Source organism: Mobula birostris, chromosome 5 (genome assembly GCF_030028105.1).
Source record: "Mobula birostris isolate sMobBir1 chromosome 5, sMobBir1.hap1, whole genome shotgun sequence".
NCBI classification, from domain to species: domain Eukaryota; kingdom Metazoa; phylum Chordata; class Chondrichthyes; order Myliobatiformes; family Myliobatidae; genus Mobula; species Mobula birostris.
Window position 1 is genome coordinate 169587873 of NC_092374.1, and position 22214 is coordinate 169610086.

At 39.3% G+C, this 22214-nt stretch overlaps 2 protein-coding genes across 5 annotated transcripts in view; one reads left to right on the forward strand and one right to left on the reverse strand.

Moving 5' to 3' along the window:
• Nucleotides 1-22214, forward strand: part of ubac2 (UBA domain containing 2) — a 207020-nt gene that overhangs the window by 67027 nt on the left and 117779 nt on the right. The gene's annotated exons all lie outside the window — the stretch shown is intronic.
• On the reverse strand, nt 8390-21214 carry gpr183a (G protein-coupled receptor 183a). Its single transcript, XM_072258838.1, has 2 exons — nt 20963-21214; nt 8390-11357 (listed from the first exon to the last, which is right to left on the reverse strand). The coding sequence occupies exon 2, from the start codon at nt 11307-11309 to the stop codon at nt 10233-10235; it is 1077 nt and encodes a 358-aa protein (XP_072114939.1). The 5' UTR covers nt 11310-11357; nt 20963-21214; the 3' UTR covers nt 8390-10232.

Here is a 22214-nt window from a genome sequence, read left to right on the forward strand (position 1 = left end):
ATCCTTCACATCAACCCGGCACGGATAGAGAGCGCGCTCGGGAGCAGTCTGTCACTGGATCGAAATCGGGAACAGAAGTTCCCGACCCAGTGCTGAAACATACATTTCTTAAGTGTTTCAAGTAGCTGTGAACATGCATAGAAATAGATAGATAGATAGATATACTTTATTAATCCCGAGGGAAATTTGGTTTCGTTACAGCCACACCAACCAAGAGTAGAGCGTAAATATAGCAATACAAAAAACCCCAACAATCAAACAACAAAATGCAAACTATGCCAGATGGAAAATAAGTCCAGGACCAGTCTATTGGCTCAGGGTGTCTGACCCTCCACGGGAGGAGCTGCACGTTCGATGGCCACAGGCAGGAACGACCTCCTGTGCCGCCAAGTGTTGTATCACGGTGGAATATGGCCGAAGTCAAGGTAGAATATATACTATATACTAAGACAAACGTTTGACTAACTGACATTAAATAATACCTGATGTACCTGTTCTGACTTTCGTTCCCGATCCATGATAACCTACACACATCCTCCCGTATACAGTACTTTAAATCATCTCTAGATTACTTATAATACCTAATACAATGTAAATGCTATGTAAAGTAGTTGTTATACTGCATTGTTTCGGGAATAATGACAAGAAAAGAAAGTCTGTACATGCTCGAACACCAAGTGCTGGAAGAGCATTTCCGGGTTTTCTCGATTCGCGGTTGGTTGAATTCGCGCATGCGGAACTCGCGGATAAGGAGGGCCGAAGGTAGTTGTCTTAATTGGGAGAGCCTGTACAAAACATTAGTTAGGCCACAGCTTTACATGTCATGAAAACAGTCTGCAGAGGGAATTTGCAAGACTGTTACTGGAGTTAAGGAGTTAGTTATGAGGAGAGTTTGCAGCTAAATTTTTGGAAGCAGTGTAAACTGAGGTCTGCAGGGAACTGGCACTAAAGAGAAGAATGAAATCGGGGAAAATAAGCCCTGATCATTATGAGCACAATCAGGTTTGAGGAGTTAATGGCCCAAGGCTTTTACCGTCATATGTTTTGTTAGGAACAGAAGAAACCAGATAGAGACTTAATTAAAGTGCGTTAAACTAATACAAATTTCACAATAAATTTATTTTGAAACCGAGGATATACTACCTTGAAATTCATCTTCTTTTAGATATTTACAGGAAACAAGAAATACAATACAATAAAATTTTTACAAAAATCTAAACATCAACAAAATCTGACAAGCAACCGGTGTGCAAAAGAAGACATACTGTGCAAATAAAAACTAATACTGAGCACATGAGTTATAAAGAGTTATTGAAACTGAATCTGTAGAATCAGCTCAGAGCAGTAGTGAATGAAGTTATCCATTCTGGTTCATGAGCCTGGTGGTTGCAAGGTGATAATTGTTTCTGAATCTGGTGGTGTGGGATGTAAAACTTCTATATCTCTTGCCTGATGATACTAGCGAGAAGAGGGCATGGCCTGGATAGTGAGGGTCTTTGATCAATGTTGCTTTCTTATGACAGTGCTCCATGGAAGATCAAGATTAGCACATTTTTATCTATGTAACCAAGGCATACTGATTTGAATTAATTGATAGAAGGATCTGAGGAGATTTAAGATTTTTTTCACTCAGTTGTTTTTTGAGATTGTAATTCACTTCCTAAGTGGGCGTGGAGGCAGAATCCTCCCCATATTTAACAAGTACTTTGGTGAGGACTGGATGAAACATAACTTCAAAGACAATGAAACTGGAACAAGGAAGTGGTATTCACTGAAAGTCCGTTTTCATCTGGCACGGACACAATGGAAAAAATAACTTCTTTCTCTGCCGTGAAGCTTAAGTTCTTTGACTAGTTTGGCGCAGTCCATTTGGTCGGCAACTTGCTGGCGTTACTGCCTATTTGCAGATATATACTACCTACACCTTTCACACTTAGAGTGGCATGCAAAAGTTTCGGCACCCCCGTCAAATTTTTGTGTTACTGTGAATAGCTAGGCGAGTAAAAGATGACCTGATTTCCAAAAGGCATAAAGTTAAAGATGACACATTCCTTTAATATTTTAAGCAAGATAACTTTTGTATTTCCATCTTTTACAGTTTCAAAATAACAAAAAAGGAAAAGGACCAGAAGCAAAGTTTGGGCACCCTGCATGGTTAGTACTTAGTAACACCCCCTTTGGCAAGTATCACAGCTTGTAAATGCTTTCTGTCGCCAGCTAAGAGTCTTTCAATTCTTGTTTGGGGGATCTTCGCCCATTCTTCCTTGCAAAAGGCCTCTAGTTCTGTGAGATTCTTGGGCCGTCTTTCATGCACTGCTCTTTTGAGGTCTATCTGCAGATTTTCGGTGATGTTTAAGTCGGGGGACTGAGGGCATGGCAAAACCTTCGGCTTGCGCCTCTTGAGGAAGTCCATTGTGGATTTTGAGGTGTGTTTAGGATCATTATCCTGTTGTAGAAGCCATCCTCTTTTCATCTTCAGCTTTTTTACAGACGGTGTGATGTTTGCTTCCAGAATTTGCTGGTATTTAATTGAATTCATTCTTCCCTCTACCAGTGAAATGTTCCCTATGCCACTGGCTGCAACACAAGTCCAAAGCATAATCGATCCACCCCCATGCCTACCAGCTGGAGAGATGTTCTTTTCATGAAATTCTGTACCCTTTTTTCTCCAAACATACCTCTGCTCATTGCGGCCAAAAAGTTCTATTTTAACTTCATCAGTCCACAGGACTTGTTTCCAAAATGCATCAGGCTTGTTTAGATGTCCCTTTGCAAACTTCTGACGCTGAATTTTGTGGTGAGGATGCAGGAAAGGTTTTCTTCTGATGACTCTTCCATGAAGGTCATATTTGTGCAGGTGTCGCTGCACAGTAGAACAGTGCACCACCACTCCAGAGTCTGCTAAATCTTCCTGAAGGTCTTTTGCAGTCAAACGGGGGTTTTGATTTGCTTTTCTAGCAATCCTATGAGCAGTTCTCTCGGAAAGTTTTCTTGGTCTTCCAGACCTCAACTTGACCTCCACCATTCTTGTTAACTGCCATTTCTTAATAACATTACAAACTGAGGAAACGGCTACCTGAAAACGCTTTGCTATCTTCTTATAGCCTTCTCCTGCTTTGTGGGCATCATTAATTTTAATTTTCAGAGTGCTAGGCAGCTGCTTAGAGGAGCCCATGACTGCTGATTGTTGGGACAAGGTTTGAGGAGTCAAGGTATTTATAAAGCTTTGAAATTTGCATCACCTGGCCTTTCCTAATGATGGCTATGAACAAGCCATAGCCCTAACAAGCTAATTAAGGTCTGAGACCTTGGTAAAAGTTACCTGAGAGCTCAACTCTCTCGGGGTGCCCAAACTTTTGCATGGTGCTCCTTTCCTTTTTTTTCCCACTCTAAAATTGTACAAAAGAAAAATAATACACTAATCTTGCTTAAAATGTTGAAAAGAATGTTTAATCTTTAACTTTTGGAGATCAGTTCATCTTCTACTCACTTAACTATTCACAGTAACAGAAATTTTGACCGGGGTGCCCAAGTTTTTGCATGCCACTATACATGTTCAGCTGCTGCAACCACATCCCACTTTATACATTGCACAGCCAAATCAAAGCCAATGACATAAATGAAGTCAGGTGTGCAGATAGTCAATGGAACTTTCAAGTCACCTACAACACAGTGTTCCCCGCAAAAATTACCTATCCTCACTCAAATCCATTGAGATGCTGGGGAATACGGAGAACATGTGCAAGCCATTGGTAATCTGTACTTACCAATCACTCAGGACCTCACCGTCCAAAACCACCTCAACCCCTCACAGATCCTCACATGGTTTCAGGGAATTCTTTTTGGTCCTGGTTCCTTGGTTTTGTCAATTACAGCAGCAATATGAATAAAACAAACTCTGAACTTGAAAAGCAAGGAGCTCATTCTGGTACTAACAGGTTCCCTAGGTTTCTCCAGCCTCAAAGGGCATGGGTGATATGGCCACTTATACTTCTGCTTGTGAATATGTTTTCTCTGATTTCTGCTGTCTGTACAAATGTAAGTAATATTTTTGAGAAGAACTCCCTCTCTGAAAAGGCTGTGCAGTGGCTAACAAAGTTCATGCATGATTTACAAACCTTGCTGTAGCCAATTGCAAAAAAAAATGAACATCACAATATTATACTGCGCTATATCCTGTTGTCACTGGCATAGATGTAGTTACACGTGCTACTGCAGTTGGCCACAAGCTTGAGATGGCTCTGAGTAGGTACTGTAATGTCAGAGGTGCTATATTTAGATGAGACCTTGAATTTGAGCGACTTGAAAGCGGGCATTAGAGGTCCTTTTGCTCAATTTAAAGCAGTCCAATAGAGTCCTCAGTGGCGTACTAGTCAATATTTAATCCCTGATCAATGTCAGTTGAAAAACTGAATTTCCACAAATGGAAAACTCTTGTAACGATTTTTTCCTCACTCAATTTCACTAACCTTTTGTAGGAGGTTCCTGCACCTGACAGAAGTTTCCCCTTCATATACTTGCACTATTTTAATTCTTCCAACCAGATTGTGGAAATTATTTGTCCTTTATACTCAAACAGTATGCATAGACAAAAATGTACAGCAGTAACCATTTTTTAAAAATGACACCAAGTTGAGTGATTTTTGAGGGTTGTTATTTTGCAGTGCCTATAACGCAGAATTCATTATTAATTCTTCCCAGTTTATGAGCAGACAGTGTGTTTTCTTGCGTCTGCTTCTATCAGAGTGACTTGGTAATGAGCTGTAGAATTTAAAAATCTAACCCTATGATCGTGAGTGCGAACAGATATAACTGAGATGTTTGAGAAGTTCATGAAGTGCATTGAGGAAACCCTTTTTGGGGTTTGAGCTAAAAAGTGCTAAAAAGCTGATTTTGAAAAGGACTTCACACATCTGATGACAAAAACTTGAACTCTCCTTTGGCCAATGTATGGTTGCAGGGTAAAGCTTTCAAGACTTGGGTTGGCACACTTATGTTAGAAGACTATATTGATGTAATAGTGCAAAGTCAGACAATTATGTTTAGGAACATGTAAAAGAGAATAAATTCCTAGAGATAAATGAGATCTATCCTGGGATGCTATGGCAAACAGGATACATGGTTGTTGGGGCACTAATGGAGATTTTTTTCATCTTTGTTAGCCATAGGCAAGGTACTAGAAGACTAGAGAATAGCCAATGTGCTTTTATTTAAGCAGGACAGTAGGTATAGAGTCATAGAAAAGTACAGCACAGAAACATCCCCTTTGGCCCATCTAGTCCATGCTGAACCATTTAAACTGCCTACCTCCAATGACCTGCACTAGGACCATAGCCCTCCATACCTGTACAATCTTCTCTTAAACATTGAAATTGAGCTCTCATGCACCACTTGCATTGGCAGCTCATTCCACACTCTCATGACCCTCTGAGTGAAGAAGTTTCCCCTCATGTTCCTCTTAAACTTTTCACCTTTCACCCTTAACCCTTGACCTCTTGTAGTCTCACCCAACTGCAGTGCAAAAAAGCCTGTTTATGTTTACTGTACCTATACTCACCCTGAGCTGAGTAACTACAGGCTGGTGTGCCTTATATCATTGGTAGGGAAATTATGAAAGAAAATTCTCATGCACTGGATATATGTATATTTGAAAAGTCAGTGACTAATTAGGAATAGTCAGCATAGTTTTGTGCAGGGGCAATCCTTTCTCAATAATTTGATTAAGTTATTTTAAGGAAAACACCCAAAGGGGAACATTGAAGCCAGAGTGATTGATTAAAAGCCTGAGTGGACTTTTATCATGATTCTGCATGGTAGGCTGGTCCAGAAGATTTTGGGGTCCAATGCGAGCTGGCTAATTCGACCCAAAATTAGCTTGATGATAGGAGGCAAAGTGTAGTGGTGAAAGAATAGTTTCCTGATTAGAAGTCTGTGACCGGTGGTGTACAGCATGGATCAGTCCTAGGACCTTTGCTGTTTGTGCTGTCTTAATGAGTTAGGTGTGAATGTTGGAGGTGTGATTAGTGAGTTTGCAGATGATACAAAAATTGATATTATGGATTGTCTCTCTACAGCAGGACATCGATCAGTTGGAAAGTTGGGCGGAGAATTGGCAGATGGAATTTAATCCTGATATAAGATAATGCAAATTGGGAAGCCAAACATGGTAGTATTTTTATAGTAAATAGTAGGGCACAAAAATATTAATGACCTAGTGATTCAAGACTATGGTTCCCCCTAAAGTAGTAGCACTGGGAGGTTAAAAGAGTGGTGAAGAAGACGTATTAAACACCTGCCATCATATGTGGAGGGATAGAATGTAAGAGATGAGACATGACTTACAACTTGCAACTTTACAAAACGCTGATTTGGCCACACTGGAGTCTTGTGTGCAGTTCTAGATCCCATGCTACAGGAAGGTTGTGATTGCGCTGGTGAGAGCACCTGCCTGTCGGTTTTTTTGCACTACCTTACTTTTCATTTTTCTATTTTCTATTTATGATTTATAATTTAAATTTTTAATATTTACTATTAATTTGTAATCCAGAGAGTGGGAAGCGCAGAATCAAATACTGTGATGATTGTAGGTTCTAGTATCAATTGTTTGGTGACAATAAGTATAAAGGTGATTCACCAAGATGGTGCCTAGATTGGGGACTTGAATTATGGGGAGATATTAGATCAGATGGGCTTGTTTTTCCTCAGGTGAATGAGATGGAAGGGTTACCTAATAGAAGTATACATGATTCTGAGAGGCATAGAAAATCCAGCCAAAGACAGGGGCATGTTAATGCTGTTTAATGTGGTTCCTAATAACTAATACTCCAAATGGCTAGCAGATCAGGCAGCATCTGTGGAGAGATAAGAACCATGTAAATGTTACAGATTGATAAGTTCTGATACAAACAGGAAAGCAAATTATCCCATATTGTTGAATTTGATATTGAGTTCCAAATGCTATTAATGCCAAGATGTAAGGTGAAATATTGGTCTTCACTTTTCCATTGGGCTGCAGACTGGTGGATCAGGATGGGAATGGGAACAGATCGAAATGACAGGAAACTGGAACCTCAGTGTCACCCCTGTGGACTGAATGGAGATGCTCTGCAAAATGGTCGCTAGTTTCTGAGAGGTGGCACACATCAATCTTTGACTTTGATCAAGGAATCTGTTTTTCTGTAGAGCATTGCGACACTTCAGGAAAACCATTAAAGTTCCTTGAACCATTGTAGATTGCAACGTCATACGGTGATTTGCAAATTCTGCAGTATTATAATATTTAAGCATTTTCAGTGTTCATGGGAATTTCTCCATTGCTGGCAGGAGTGCTGATCTAACAATAGAATTATCGTCTTCAGAAAGGGAAATCTCTAATTTTGTTTGGTTCTTAAAAATCTTGCACTTTTTTATATTTTTAAAATTGACCATTTTATGAAGCACCCTGTGTGCAACAAAATTTTGCGAAATCAACAAGGATAAAATGCAGGCTTGGCAAATGTCAAATCTTTCTTACAAAATGTGTACTGCACTAGCTGATTTCAGCTTTCTATTGCATAAAACTTTTTAATTGTTTACACAATGAAGAGTCTCTGAAAGATAACACATACCAATCTTTGACTTTGATCAAGGAACTTGCTTTCACATAGAGCTTGAGACACCTCAGGAAGACCAATGAAGTTCCTTCGAACTATTTCAAATTGCAATATCTGCAATATTTTGCTTTGTTTTTGAACTGTAATAATGTCAGAACTAGTACAATGTAGAGAAAAAATAACTAATTTGCTTGCAGCAAGTTCAGTAAACAACCACGAACTGAAACCGTCTTTAGGAATCCAAGATATAACAGGAGCAGTGCTTTGCCACTCAATAAGTATTTTGTTTTTCTGATCTTGGTATAATTTCTACTTTTCTGCTTATAAACCAAAAGCAGTACTTTGGCTCCTGAATAAATTCAGTGACATCCACAAAACTCTAGGGCAGGGGTAGGCAACCTTAAACACAAATGATTTTCTAGCATGCGTTATTCACTAACTTGAGGCAAAACGTAACTAGATGTATTTAAATGGATAATTCCCATATTTCAAGTTTTTTATGGCATTTATCTGGCCCACCACCCGCTCACTAATACGCGATCCGGCCCACAGAGGCAGAAAGGTTGCCAACCCCTGCTCTAGGGTAAACAATTCCTGTGATACAGTTCCTCTTGAGAAAGAAATTTCTCCTCATCTTTGCCCGAAAAGGGCAGTCCATAATTCTGAAACTGTGCTGACTTCATTGTGTGGGGAACAACCTTAATATTCTGTCAACCCCCCCTCAGAATTCTATAAGTTAGTGATAATTGGTTGAAAGTTATATTGACTGACATCTGAGAGAGAGAGCCCTGCTCCTCAAAGTAATGTCATGGGATCTTTCACATTCATCTTACCACTGTGTGGGCTTTATGTTTAAGCTGTTTCTCTTTCCTTTTGGAATAGCAAATAGAAATTCCTTAAATCTTGTAGGAATGCAATAACGATAGGGGAGAGGAGTGCTAGGTACCATCAATAAAAAAAAATTGAAATAGAGAATTCTTTATTATATCTCCAAGATATAGGTAGTCTACATGGTTATTATGAAATTACCATTTATAGGAGCCTGCTGTCTGAAAGTTTCTTATGTTGCAATAGTGACTACACTTGAAAAGTACCTGTAGAATGCTTTTGGACATGCAAAGATTGTGGAATGGCACCACAGAAATGGAGGTCTTTATTTCTATTTTTTCAGTAATTGTCTTAAGACTATTGTGGACCTGGTGTTGAACAAGTGTTATTAACATTGCACAGAGTTGCAGTAGAAAATTACAGGTTAGCAATGCCATTCAGGAACTTAGTCTAATCTGCACAAGGCTGAAGCAAACGCATTTAAAAAGAGTTACTTGAAGCTCATATTATCCAACAGTTGTATTTAAATAGTATCTTTATTATAACACCATGCACTAGGGCACATCATAAACCTGTGCTGAAGCCACATATGGAGACAGTGCGGAAGATGACTAAAGTTTGGTCAAAGAGGTAGCTTTAAAGCAGTGTCTTAGAAGGAGAGTAATATAGAAAATCAAGTGGAGTTTTGGACAGAACTTCAGAGCTTTAAGCTTTGGGCACTGAAAAGAAGGTTTTCTGTTACAGAGCATAAGGGGCCAGAATTGAAAGGGCATAGAGATCTTGGAAGAATAGTACTGAGGGAACGTTTTTGAGCTTCTTACTAAGGTAAGAAAAGCCAAGATCATTGAAGGGCTAGAACAGAGGAATAACTATGCAAAAATAAAACTGGTAAGATTAAGAATCAATACTAGTAGGCCAGTGTTAATCCTTAATCCCAGAGACAACGGGTAAATGGGGCTCTTCGCAAGTTCAAACAGGTTTACTGCAGTCTAAAGAATCACCAAAGGTACATTGGAATAGTGAAGTTTCACAATAAAAGATGAAAGTTCCAGCAGTGTTTTCCTGGGGTTCATTTAGATGGGCAAGTTTATTGGGGCTGCTATATTATATTGAATGAAAAAGTACATTAGAGCAAGAGTTATCATGTAATTCCAGTGAAAATGAATAGATCCCGCACCATTATGAGCTCTGAATTACCAGAGAGCTCCATCTCGTTGAGCAGACAAATGGAAAGTGATTGACATTCCTCCTTTAGGTTATTTTATGCAACAAAATTTCGAGGGAAGAAGAAATCTACAAATATAAATTAAAATGATTAAAATGCATTTATAAACAATATATATACAGAACCACCTCATTTATTTTCATTCATCTATAGTTATTATTAAAATCAAAGTCAATGTCTGTTGTGCAGTACTACTTGTTGAACAGTCTTGTACCACTGCAGTCCACCCAGTGAAGTGCTGCTGGGCAGCAAGTTCCAATGATATTGCAGATTCAGCAGACATATTTCCAAATAATACTTAAAACTACTGCTTTTCTAATGTGCCTGCTCCTGTTGTTCATCTTTGGATGGAGTGGCAGAGATTGCAAGATCAAGAAAATGCTGTCGAAAGAACCTTGATGAGTTGTTGCAGTTCACCTTACGGATAGTACACATTGCAGCTAGGGTGCGTGGGCGGTGGTGGGAGTGAATGTGTTTTCCTGGAAGTGGTAATCAGGTCATACATATCCTGAGGTCTTGATCTGGTTATCAATTTAATTACGGTGGTTGATTTGTTTGGACTTTTCCAGTAGTTTCAGGCAGATTGTCTATAAATTGGCATCAGAAGCTGTCCCTCCTGTGTGAAAGTGATTCCCTGTGGTAGGTGAGCAGTTGTCTACTGCAGACTTAACTCCACTTGAAATGGACACACTAGCTGGCCGCTTGATCATCTTGAAGACAATGTTTCTGTAGCCCTTGCAGGCGAAGAAGTATATGAAAGGATCCAGGCAGCAGTTGAAGTTCATTATGGAAACAGTCAGATGGAGAGCCATTTGAAACTGCTGTTGCTCCTGGCACGTTGGTGTGTATAGCAACTTTTTGACCATGTGCTGCATAATGGCCACGTGGTACGGGGTGAAACATATGAAGAACACAAAAAGGACAAGTAGGATAACGTTGTTGGCTTTTTTATTTCGCCCTGATTTTTCAGTTAAAGGGTTCTGTTTTGCTGTTCTGACAAGTTTTGAACTGACTTTAGAATAACTAAACAGCATAAAGAACATAGGTAGAATGTAACCCACAACACAAGCAGCAAGAAGCATTTCTGGAAGATTTGGCAAATCTTCAAAGTTTGGATATTCCATGCATGTTATGAATTTGCCTTGAACTTCTTTAGACATTTGTACTATTAGCAGTGGCACTGTCTGGCAGAGTATAATGATCCAGATGCCTATGCAGATCTTTTTCACGTTGTAGATGTTTCTGAACTTTGAATAGCGGAATGGATATATAACAGCAATGAACCGATCCAAGCTTAGACAGGTCATGAAGCTTACACTAGCATATATGTTGCTGTAACAAATGAGTGCAGTTATTCTACAAAGTGCTTCACCCATCTGCCAGTTAAATCCACGTGCATAGTACACTATCCGTGCAGGTAAAACAGCTGCAAAGAGAATGTCTGAGATCACCAGATTCATGGAATAAAGTGTAGTCGAATTAACTTTTTTCTGTTTTCTTTTTATGGCCATTATGGCTAGGACATTTCCAAAGATGCCAACAATACATATGATGGAGTAGACCAAAGGTAGAAGGATTCTGGCTATATTGCGGTGAGCATACAGATCACATTCTTTATCGGTTTCATTTGCAGAACTGTTGTTATATGCCATTGAATGATTCATGGTCAGAATCACTCCCACTGGTTCCTTGGAATCTGAACTCCCACAGTTCTGTCAAAGAAACAAATCTGAATTTTAGTTTAAGATTTATCAGGCATTTACCATTTCATCTGTGGCAATAGTTGTACATGGTATATTGTTATAATCTGTAAAGCAAGTCTGAAATATTTATGGAAGCACCTTCACTAAGAAGCTGCAAAAGGGAAACATGAAATAGTTGAAGGAGGTTATAATTTGCAGGGACTATGACTAAAGCGTAAGAGGCATGGACCTAATTGGAGAGCTCTCGTATAATGGCACAAGTATGATGGGCCATGAGATGATTTTGGTATTGTATCAGATGTAATACTTAAACAATATACCGACTTGATGGCTACAAGGAGTGTAGCTCGCACTATTGTTTGCAAAAGGCTCTATGCATATTTATGCATATTCCAGGGATGTGGTCTTTCAATTAAGTAGAGAGACTGAAAGAGCTGAAGTTGTTCACCTTAAAGGGGGATTTAAAAGAGATGTTAAGTTTAGTTTTGGAGGAGTTAGTAGTGAGAATCTGTTTCCAATGGTAAGGGGTTCAGTGAGCATAGGACAAAGCTACTGGCAAGCGAGCAGGGATCTTTTTTAACATGTCATAATCTGAATGATCTGAGGCATTGAGTAGAGTCTTCCTGTTTTTACTTCTTGGTTAATTTTGACCTCTTTTTTTAACCTGTTGTTTTTTTCAACCGTTTTTAAAACCTTTTTTAAAACGGCTTGTTCAATTTTTACTTTTTTTTTAACCTGTTTTTGCCTCTTGTCTAATTTTTAAATGTTTTCTGGCAGTTATTCATGCAACAAAATGATAAGAAATGATGTAAGTTGGTTTACCATTCAGACCAGAAATCTCACATATGTGCCTGGTATCACTATTGATTTCAATCTCTACGTGAATGAAGGGAATTTAAAATGGAATTTGAATATATGTTTGAAAAAATATTACAAGTGTCTGAAGTTGTGACATTAACAAATTAAGCTGTTGATTTAAACTTATTTCATTAAATGCCTTTTACAGTTCTTTAAGATTTAAAAAAAAGTTTGGTAAGGTTGTTGATGAAGTTGTTCCACTTGTAATAGAGTTATAAACTGAAGGTCATAAATATTTGATGGTTTACAGGTAAATCCAGGACATTTACCTGTACTCACCGATATATGCTTGCCAATCTGCTACAGCATTAGAAGATCTGGGATAAATACCCCAAAGATTCATTTAGGGAGATAAACGCGCAAAGGAAAAAGCTGTAGGTAAACTCTCTGGTTGAGGAAGTCAGAAGAAAGCTGAATGTTGTGCAGATTTCACATCCAACAGTTAACCTTAGCTGGAAGTTTTATGTTAATATCTTTAAGTACAACAAAAGCTGCCCTACAGTCAGACAATTTTTAAGGCTACTTGAAGCATATTAAGAGTTCCAACAAATGGTCATAAAATGACAAGAGGATGCACTGTGTTGCTTGGAGGCTAAACCGTTGCGTGGCTCTACAGTTCTTTTCAGTGCCTACTGAATGTATTTGTTCTTGCAGAGCTGGGATGGGAAGAGTCGGGCAGAAGCAATAGGGTTTGATCTGCAAGGAATAGAATGGCAGGCTGGAACAACTGAAAGAGATTGAGCAAAGCAAGGGATGGCGTATATTTCTCATTCACCTCATGGAGTCCAAAGTGACTTTCAGAGCATTCCTATCAATCCATTTCTTCCACACAATGCTCTGAAATTTATTCTCTCTCTCAAAAGCCCATTGTTTCACCCTGATTATCCTATCATCCATGTGCATTGGACATCTTGCAGTAACTAACAAACCTACCAGCCAGCGTGTCTTCGGGATTTGGGAGGAAACTAGAGCACTCAAGTTCATAAGGAGAATATTCTGATTCAATATTGAGGGTAGTAGAGGTCAGAAATAAGAACAAGAACTTTAAATTTACTCAGCAGGGCGGGCAGTGCCCATAGAAAGGGAAACATAGTTAATTTTTTAGATCAGAGACCCTCTGTCAGCCCTGAAGGTAGGAACTGACCATGGTCATAGGGCTTATTGGAACAAGTGGTTAAGTGCTATGTAGCATTGGGATTCTTAATAATAAAGCCTGAAGCTTAAAGCAGCTTTTAATTGAATGATTATTGCATAAACCTACTGATTCCCACAGTTATCTTGACTATACCTCGTCACACCCTGTCTCCTTTAAAAATGGTGCTCTCTTTTCTCAGTTCCTTCACCTCTGCCACATCTGTTCCCAGGATGAGGCTTTCCTTTCCAGGTCATCATTAAAGGTCCTCCTCCTTCAAAGAATGGGGCTTTCCCTTCCTCCACCATTGATGCTGTCCTTACCTGCACCTCCTGTATTTCACGGACATCCATGGTCACCCCATTTTCCTGCCACCTTCACAGAGATCGACTTCCTTTTGTTCACACCTACCACCCCACGAACATCGCATCCAACACATCATTCTCCATCACTTCTGCCATCTTCAGTGGGATCCTACCACCAAAAACACCCCCCCCCCTGCTTTCCGTAGGGATACTTCCCTCTGTGATTCCCTTGTGCATTTGTGTCTCCCCACTAATCTCCCTCCTGGCACATATTCTTACAAGCGACAAAATGCTGCACCTGCCCATTCACCTTCTCCCTCACTTCCAGTCAGTGCTTCAAATATTCCTTCCAAGTGAGACAACTCTTCACCCACAGATCTGTTGGGGTTGTCAACTGAATTCAGTGCTTCCAATGCAGCCTCCTCTACATTGGTGAGACCCAATGTAAATTGAGGTACCACTTTATCAAGCACACCCACTCCATCCTCTAAAAGGCTGAATTTTCCATTACCTCCCATTTTAATTCCTATCCCCTTTTCTGTTCCGACATGTTGATCCATGGACTCCCTGCCGCAAAGAGGTCACTCTCACAGTTGGAGAAACAACACCTCATATTTCTCCATCTTGATGGCATGAACTTCGATTTCTTCTTCCAGTAATTTTTCTCTCCCCCTTCTCCCTTCTTCTATTTTCCACTCTGGCATCTTATCTCTTTTCCTCACCTGCCTATCACCCTCCCCATGGTGCCCCACCACTTCCCTTTCTCCTATGGTCCACCCTCCTCTTCTATCAGATTCCTTCAACCAGCCTTTGCTATTTCCACCTATCACCTCCCAGCTTCTTATTTCTCGCCTCCCCCCCACCCTATCATCTCCTATCATTCTCCTATCATCTTCTTTATTTTGGTGTTTTCACCCTTCCTTTCCAGTCTCAGTGAAGAGTATTGGCCCAAGACGTCAACTGTTTATTCATTTCCATAGATGTTACCTGAACTATTTTTTGTGTGTATTACTCTGGATTTACAGCATCTGCAGAATCTCTTGAGTTCATTGTTACATTGTTTGTGTGAGATCGTTTACCCTATCTGGACTTCTAATAAGGTTGTAAACCTCCATGAAATCTTACTGTCATTCCCCTACACTCCAGGGAATAAAGTCCTAGCCTATTCAGCCTTTCCCTATAATTCAGATCCTCAAGTTGTGGCAACATCCTTTGTAAATTTTCTTTGCACTCTTTCAATCTTATTGCTGTCTTTCCTATCGGTAGGTGGATGCACACAATACTCCAGATTTGGCCTCAACACACCATCCTAACACCTGTATTCAATACTCTGATTTGTGAAGACCAATGTACTAAAAGTTCTCTTTATGGCCCAATCTACCCGTGACACCACTTTCTAAGAATTATGGATCTGTATTCCGAGATCCCTTTGTTCTACCACTCTGTTCAGTGCCCTACTGTGTAAGTCCTACCCTGGTTTGACCTCCTAAAGTTCTTCAATACCTTCCTGTTGACCTTTGCTCTTCCATCCATCCCTCTAATATCTCTTTTGCATAAAGCAAATGCTCACTTTAATTAATTTGATGTTTATCTGCATGTGTCCTCTTTCTGTCACTGCCAATACATCCTCTTTACTTTTCTTACTTGTCCACAACTCTCCTGAATCTGAATCTCAATCTCATCTCAGTTACCACCACAAAATGATACAGCTACAGCTATCAACAAAAATTAATGGTTCATAACATTGCAAACTAAAGCAGTAAACCAGAGAATTTCAGAATTCAGCAAAGAAAGACTGAGCATTGTTGATGAAGGTAGAATACGAGAGTAGTCCAGCAAGAAGCATAGCATCAAATTGTAAGAGTTTCATTCAATATGCAAAAAGGAAAAGGTTTCAAAAATTGACATCAAAGCCTCAAGGACAATGGGAAACTACGTTGAGAATTATGAAAATGGGAGAGAAAATAAGACCATAAGATATAGGAGCAGGAGTAGGCCATTCAGCCGTTGAGTCTGCTCCGCCATTCAATCATGGGCTGATCCAATTCTTCCGGTCATCCCCACTCCCCTGCCTTCACCCCATACCCTTTGATGCCCTGGCTAATCAAGAACCTATCTATCTCTGCCTTAAATACACCCAATGACTTGCCCTCCACAGCTGCTTGTGGCAACAAATTCCACAGATTTACCACCCTCTCAGTTTTCTCTGCATCTCAGTTCTAAATGGATGTCCTTCAATCGTGAAGTCATGCCCTCTTGTCCTAGAATCCCCTACCATGGGAAATAACTTTGCCATATCTAAACTGTTCAGGCCTTTTAACATTCGGAATGTTTCTATGAGATCCCCCCCTCATTCTCCAGAACCCTCATATGTTCCTCATACGGTAACCCTTTCACTCCTGAAATCATCCTTGTGATTCTTCTCTGAACCCTCTCTGATGTCAGTATATCCTTTCTAAAATAAGCAGCCCAAAACTGCACACAATACTTCAAGTGTGGTCTCGTGAGTGCCTTATAGAGCCTCATCATCACATCCCTGCTCTTATATTCTATACCTCTAGGAATGAATGCCAACATTGCATTTGCCTTCTTCACAATTGACTCAACCTGGAGGTTAACCCTTAGGGTACCTTCCACAAGGACTCCCAAGTCCCTTTGCATCTCTGCATTTTGAATTCTCTCCCCATCTAAATAATAGTTCTGCCCATTTATTTCTTCCACCAAAATGCATGACCATACACTTTCCAACATTGTATTTCATTTGCCACTTCTTTGTCCATTCCCCTAAACTATCTAAGTCTCTCTGCAAGTTCTCTGTTTCCTCAACACTACCTGCTCCTCCACCTATCTTTGTATCATCAGCAAATTTAGCCACAAGTCCATTAATACTGTAGTCCAAATCATTGACATACATCTTAAAAAGCAGCGGTCCCAACATCGACCCCTGTGGAACTCCACTGGTAACCAGCAGCCAGCCAGAATAGGATCCCTTTATTCCCACTCTCTGTTTTCTGCCGACCAGCCAATGCTCCACGCATGCGAGTAACTTCCCTGTAATTCCATTGGCTCTTATCTTGCTAAACAGCCTCGTGTGGCACCTTGTCAAAGGCTTTCTGAAAATCCAAGTACACCATGTCTACTGCATCTCCTTTGACTACCCTGTGCTTGTAATTTCCTCAAAGAATTGCATTAGGTTTGTCAGGCAGGATCTTCCTTTCAGGAAATCATGCTGGCTTTGGCCTATCTTGTCATGTGCCTCCAGGTACTCCATGGAAGAAAATGGAGAAATAGTGAAGAAATGCCCATCTAGAATAAATTAGGAGCTCAAAGAATTTTGCATTGGCAAAATAATTGGTAACAGTGAAATTAATGGGCCTAAAAAGTAATGAATCCCCAGGACTCAATGACACATGCTTGTACTTTGAAGGAGGGTCTCATGGAAAATGGATGCCTTTAATGCCACGTTCCAAATCCCAAAGGTTTCAGAACGATTCCAAGAAATTGGAATGTAAAGAAATATAAGCCCACCATTTAAAACAAAAACAGGAAGAGAGCAGGAAATTATCGACAAGTTGGTCTGAAATCAGTCATAGTGAAAGCCTTGGAATCTACCGGTATTAGTAAGGAAGTGGTAAGTAAAAATAGGATTCTGAAGAGTCAGCTTTGATTTATGAAAGGGAAAGTTTGATATATCATTTGAAACACTAACTTACGGAATAAGTAATTTCTTGCATCTGCGGAATCTGTTGTGTTTAACACCTATATATCTGGTTTGTTCAGCTTTTCGGAAGGACTACACTGGAGTGGATTGCCAGGCAGAAACAGAAAGGAAGCAAATGGGAGGCTGTAACCAGTAGGCTACTTTCGGAAAAGGTGCTGGGACACTCATCTGTTTACAATCCATGTTGTCGGTTGGATGAGGAGATTAAGAGTCAAGTGTCCGAGTTAGTTGGTGACACTAGGCTAGGGGGCAGTCTGGAAATTGATGTAGATGCATTGAAGCTTCACAGAGAATATTGATAATCTAGATAAAGAGGCAGGGACATGGCATATAAAATATAATGTGGGATGATGTGTGATCATCCACTTAGGTAGAAAAAAGAAAGGCAGCAATTTTTTTTTAAATGGTGAGGGATTAGAATGTCTTGACTTTCATTGGAACACAAGTATCTTGGCTCACAAATCATTGAAAGTTGATGTGCCGGTTCAGCAAGCAGTTGTTAGCCTGGTTTGGAAGGCGATTTGAATGGGACGTGGTCCACCAATTATATAGAACCCCATGAGATTGCGTCAGGAATTTGATTTGCAATTCAGGCTCTCCCTAATTTGTCATTTTATCTAAGGAAATATTTACTTACAATTGAAGAAGTCCAATGAAGGTTCACCAAGTTGATTTGTGCGACAGTGTTTTTGTCATATGTAGAGAAATTAGGCCTGTGCTCTCAAGTTTAGAAGAACAAGATGTGATCTCATTTCAACATAAGATTCTGACAGAACTTGTCAAGGTCGGGCTAAATTGATTTTTACCCTGGCTGTGGAGTCTAGAACCGGTGGTCACAGTTTTAAGGTATCAGGTCAGTTATTCAGGACAGAGAAGTGAAGAAATGTCATTACGTCAAAGGGAAGTTAATCTTTGGTGAATCTTTACACTCTTGCCTCTGGTCTTCATTTTCATTTTTGCCTTCCTGCCAACTTCATTTATTATTCTCGTCAAATTTTAGTGTCTGATTCATTTGTTTCTCATTTAGTAAATTCCCCTGTTTGTTTTTACCTCTAGTCATGCAAATCCTTCTCACTTTAGTTGTGACTAAATTATTCTCGTTCCATAACCTAACACTGCAGTCTTCAGACAGTTGTCATCTTGGGATAAGTGGCCAATAAGTTCTTTCATAAGCTACACATAAGAACTCAGCAGGTCAGGCAGCACCTATGAAGAGGAGTGAACAGACAGCATTTTGGATTGAGCAGGATCTGTCCATCTTCCTCCATAGATCCTGCCTGACTTGCATTCCTCCAGAATGTTGTGTGTTTCTCTGCGTTGTAGCAGCTGCAGTCCATAGTGTCTCTATCGGAAGCGTATCTATCATCTCTGATTATTCAATCCCCTCACTCTCCATCTGTCCTGTAACTCATGTTGAACTTTGTTTAAATCACAATGAGAATACTCTGCACATTTCCAATCTGCATTTAAAATAAGTAGCAGCACTACAGAGAGTTCATTGAAGATTCTAAAATGATGGTTCTAGAGCCGACAGGTTACACCTCTGGAATGACTGACCAGTTTTGGACTCTCTTCTCTTGAAAACTGACGGAGGCATAAATTTCAGAAACCACTAAGTTGTGTAAATGTAGAAATGATCAGTCTGCTTCAGCTGAGGATGGAGAAGAATCCAAAACTCGTGGTCATTGAATACAGGGCAGTTACTTCTAAATGTAATTAGTATTCTGGAGCATTGCTTTAGATAAAGATCCTTCCTTACTCAGAGCGTAGAAGTTGCAGTCACCGAGTGATAGGCATAGATGCATTTCAGGAGAAATGGGATAATGTACAAACACACAAGGAAGAAAAGCAATAAGATGATCTCATGGGGTAAAGAGCAGTGGGCTACTAAGAGACTAAACACTGGATTTAGGAGGTAAAAGGATGATGGGATAAAATTCTGTAATGGTTTAGTTGTGGTGGTGTAGAGAAAATCAGCTAGGTGTCTCGGCTAGTAGAGTTGCTTCCGATAACTCGTGTGGCTTGGGTTCAGTCCTGACCTCCAACGTACTGGATTTGTGGGATTTGCACGGTCTCCTTGTCAGCGGCTGGGTTTCCAATGGGTGTTCCAGTTTCCTCCCGCATCCCAAAGATGAGTGGAGGTAATTGTATTTTTGAACATTTGGTGTACTTCGGCTAACTTAGGAGAAATTAGCTAGGTGTATAAAGGGGAAAGAAATGAATTGGTTGCTGATGGGGATGATGAAAAGAATATGAAAATCTGATTTGATGTGTAAACATCATGAACAAATGAGCTAAATGGCTGTTTCTATGCTGGATGTGTTACTGAACTCTCTGTACTTCACTTCTGAACTATGTGGGATTCAGATTTAAATATATTAACATAATTACATCAATTTAATCTGTGTTAAATTAATGCATTTAAACAAATGGTTTCATGTTCTTTTTTAACATAAATCCATTTGAGTGTTCGAACTAATACTGCTCCATTCTGTCAGTGTCCATAGTAGAGACTGTGCATATTGAGTGCATTGCACATTATATTAATCAGAAAGAACACTGAACTTCATGTTCTCATCAACACAGCACATGGATTCCATCCTTATAGAGCAACCAAATAGTGAAATAATTACTGCACTGTAATATTATACTTGGAACTTTTTTGCATTAATAATTCTGAAACCTTTGATATAATACTGCACTCCTATTTATTTCTTGGTAGTTTCCCTACCATCTTCAAAATTTCCCACCCAAACCGGCCTTTCCCACCGTAACCTTTCAACCACACTGTTCTAAACCTCTTATCTCTGACTAATGCACACTTCACCCCATTCTCATTGCAATTATCTGTGATCTCAGCTTCATACTGCTTTGAAAAGAAGTTATAGGAAGTTGTTTTTTGGTTATTCCTCTTGAGCTCTGTTTCTACATACACCTTATCAAGAGCCCCTGTTGATATATACAATCAAACTACTTGTAGAAATTGAAAGAAATAAACCTTGTATTTTAGATACAAGGATTTCCAGCATCTGCAGAATCTCTTGTGCTTATATTTTAATGTTGTGTAATAAACATTTGAAGCTTTGGCTATGATATTGTTTCTTCAACAATAATGTGTATTTTATTAAATATGTTAATTGATAGTATGAAATTCGTATTTTTTGAGGAACTTGCTTAATTACTGCATTATATTTTAAAAACTACTGTTAGTAGTCTAAATTATCTCACCTTTATTTACCCCTATTTGACAATCTTTAAAAGACTTTTCAGAAATACTTTTAGAATTTTTTTTTGTGATTTATACACATTTGTACATGCAGAGGTACTTTTAAGAAATCATATCTTGCAGAACTCTTTAGGAAAAGTGTTTAACAATCCCCACAATACTTTGTCAAGTGCAAACTCTCTAAGGCATTTTGTACAAAAGTATTGGTCATATTTATGTAATACTGCAGCATATGGAATTAAAATGGAAATAGAAATATATCACAATAAAAAGCAGAATGTTCTTTTACAAGATTAAAGAAAGTTATCTATTCTTAAAATGCTTGCATAAATACCACAATAAACTTATCAAACTTTGGGAGTTAGTACTTACACAATGAATGCCCGTAATTTCTTTCCCCAGCTGGACCAAACCGCTGATCTTGTAATGTTGTACCTGATTTTAAATCGCCAGTGCTAAACAAATCTGTGGTACATTAGATAAATGTAGATCTGATGCGTTAGGTTTTAAAAATGCAAGCTAAACCTTAATTACTCTGTTTCTTGTGGTTTAGCCTGCTCTACAAGTATGATCTGCTCTTGTCCATCTCTCTGAGAAGTGAAACTCAAAGCAGTACTTACTTCATGTGCTTCTCCTTATAAATGATCTGTCAACTACACACCCACAGTGGTCAGGTATCCCACAGTGAACGTCCCTCCCCCACCCTCCAAACTACAACTCACACTTTTTAATCTGACAATACAAACTAAGAACGGGTGAGGGAGGGCAGAACAAAATCTTAATCAGCAATGGGATCTTCAGCCTAGACCAAAGAGATTTAAACATTTTGAAAGGAGGATAATGGGTTGAAAAAAAGTAGGGAAAAGTAGAGGAGGGGAAAAAAAGGAACCAAACTTTAAAATTTCTCTCAGGGCAATTGAAAGAAAGTAGATCAAATTGTTCTTAATCAGGGCGTGAGTGACATTGCTCTGGCCAATTTCACATTAGTTGTTCCTTTTAAACTCATTTTTGAGATCTGAGCATTATATTTTCACTGTTTAGTGTACGTGCTTAATGGATAATTCCAGAACTCACCAACAAACTCCATTGTTGCATTGTTAATGGTGGGAAGTGTTAATCGTCCCTCAGCCTTTGGCAGTTCATTGTTAAAGTGGATATCTTTTCCTTGCCATAGGATGCTAAATTATTTTCACAATAGGAACACCAAGTGCCACTCGTTTTACTGTAGTAGGACTGGAAAGGTAATTGATTGGAAAAGGGAAAGTAGCCATGCAGGTTTGCAAATACTTACAGAAAAAGACATTGATCTTCAGTGGAAATAGATTTTAAAAGCAGGGAGGTTAGAATAAACTTGCATTGAACCTTGATTAGACATATGGATCTCTGTGTGGAGTTACTGTATGTTCCCTATTATAAGGGTGGAAAGACCCTAGTAAAGGCACAAGAAGAGTTGTAGAGAATGAACTTTCAGGAAAGGTGAACAAACTTTTTGTCCTGGAGGGAGAAGGAGCTGAGGTGACCAGATAGAAATAATCACATGTGTGAAAGGGGTTGGAAGGATAATAGTAGAAGACATAAATCTATTTACAAAGTAACCCAAAATGGGAGACATATACATATCAGA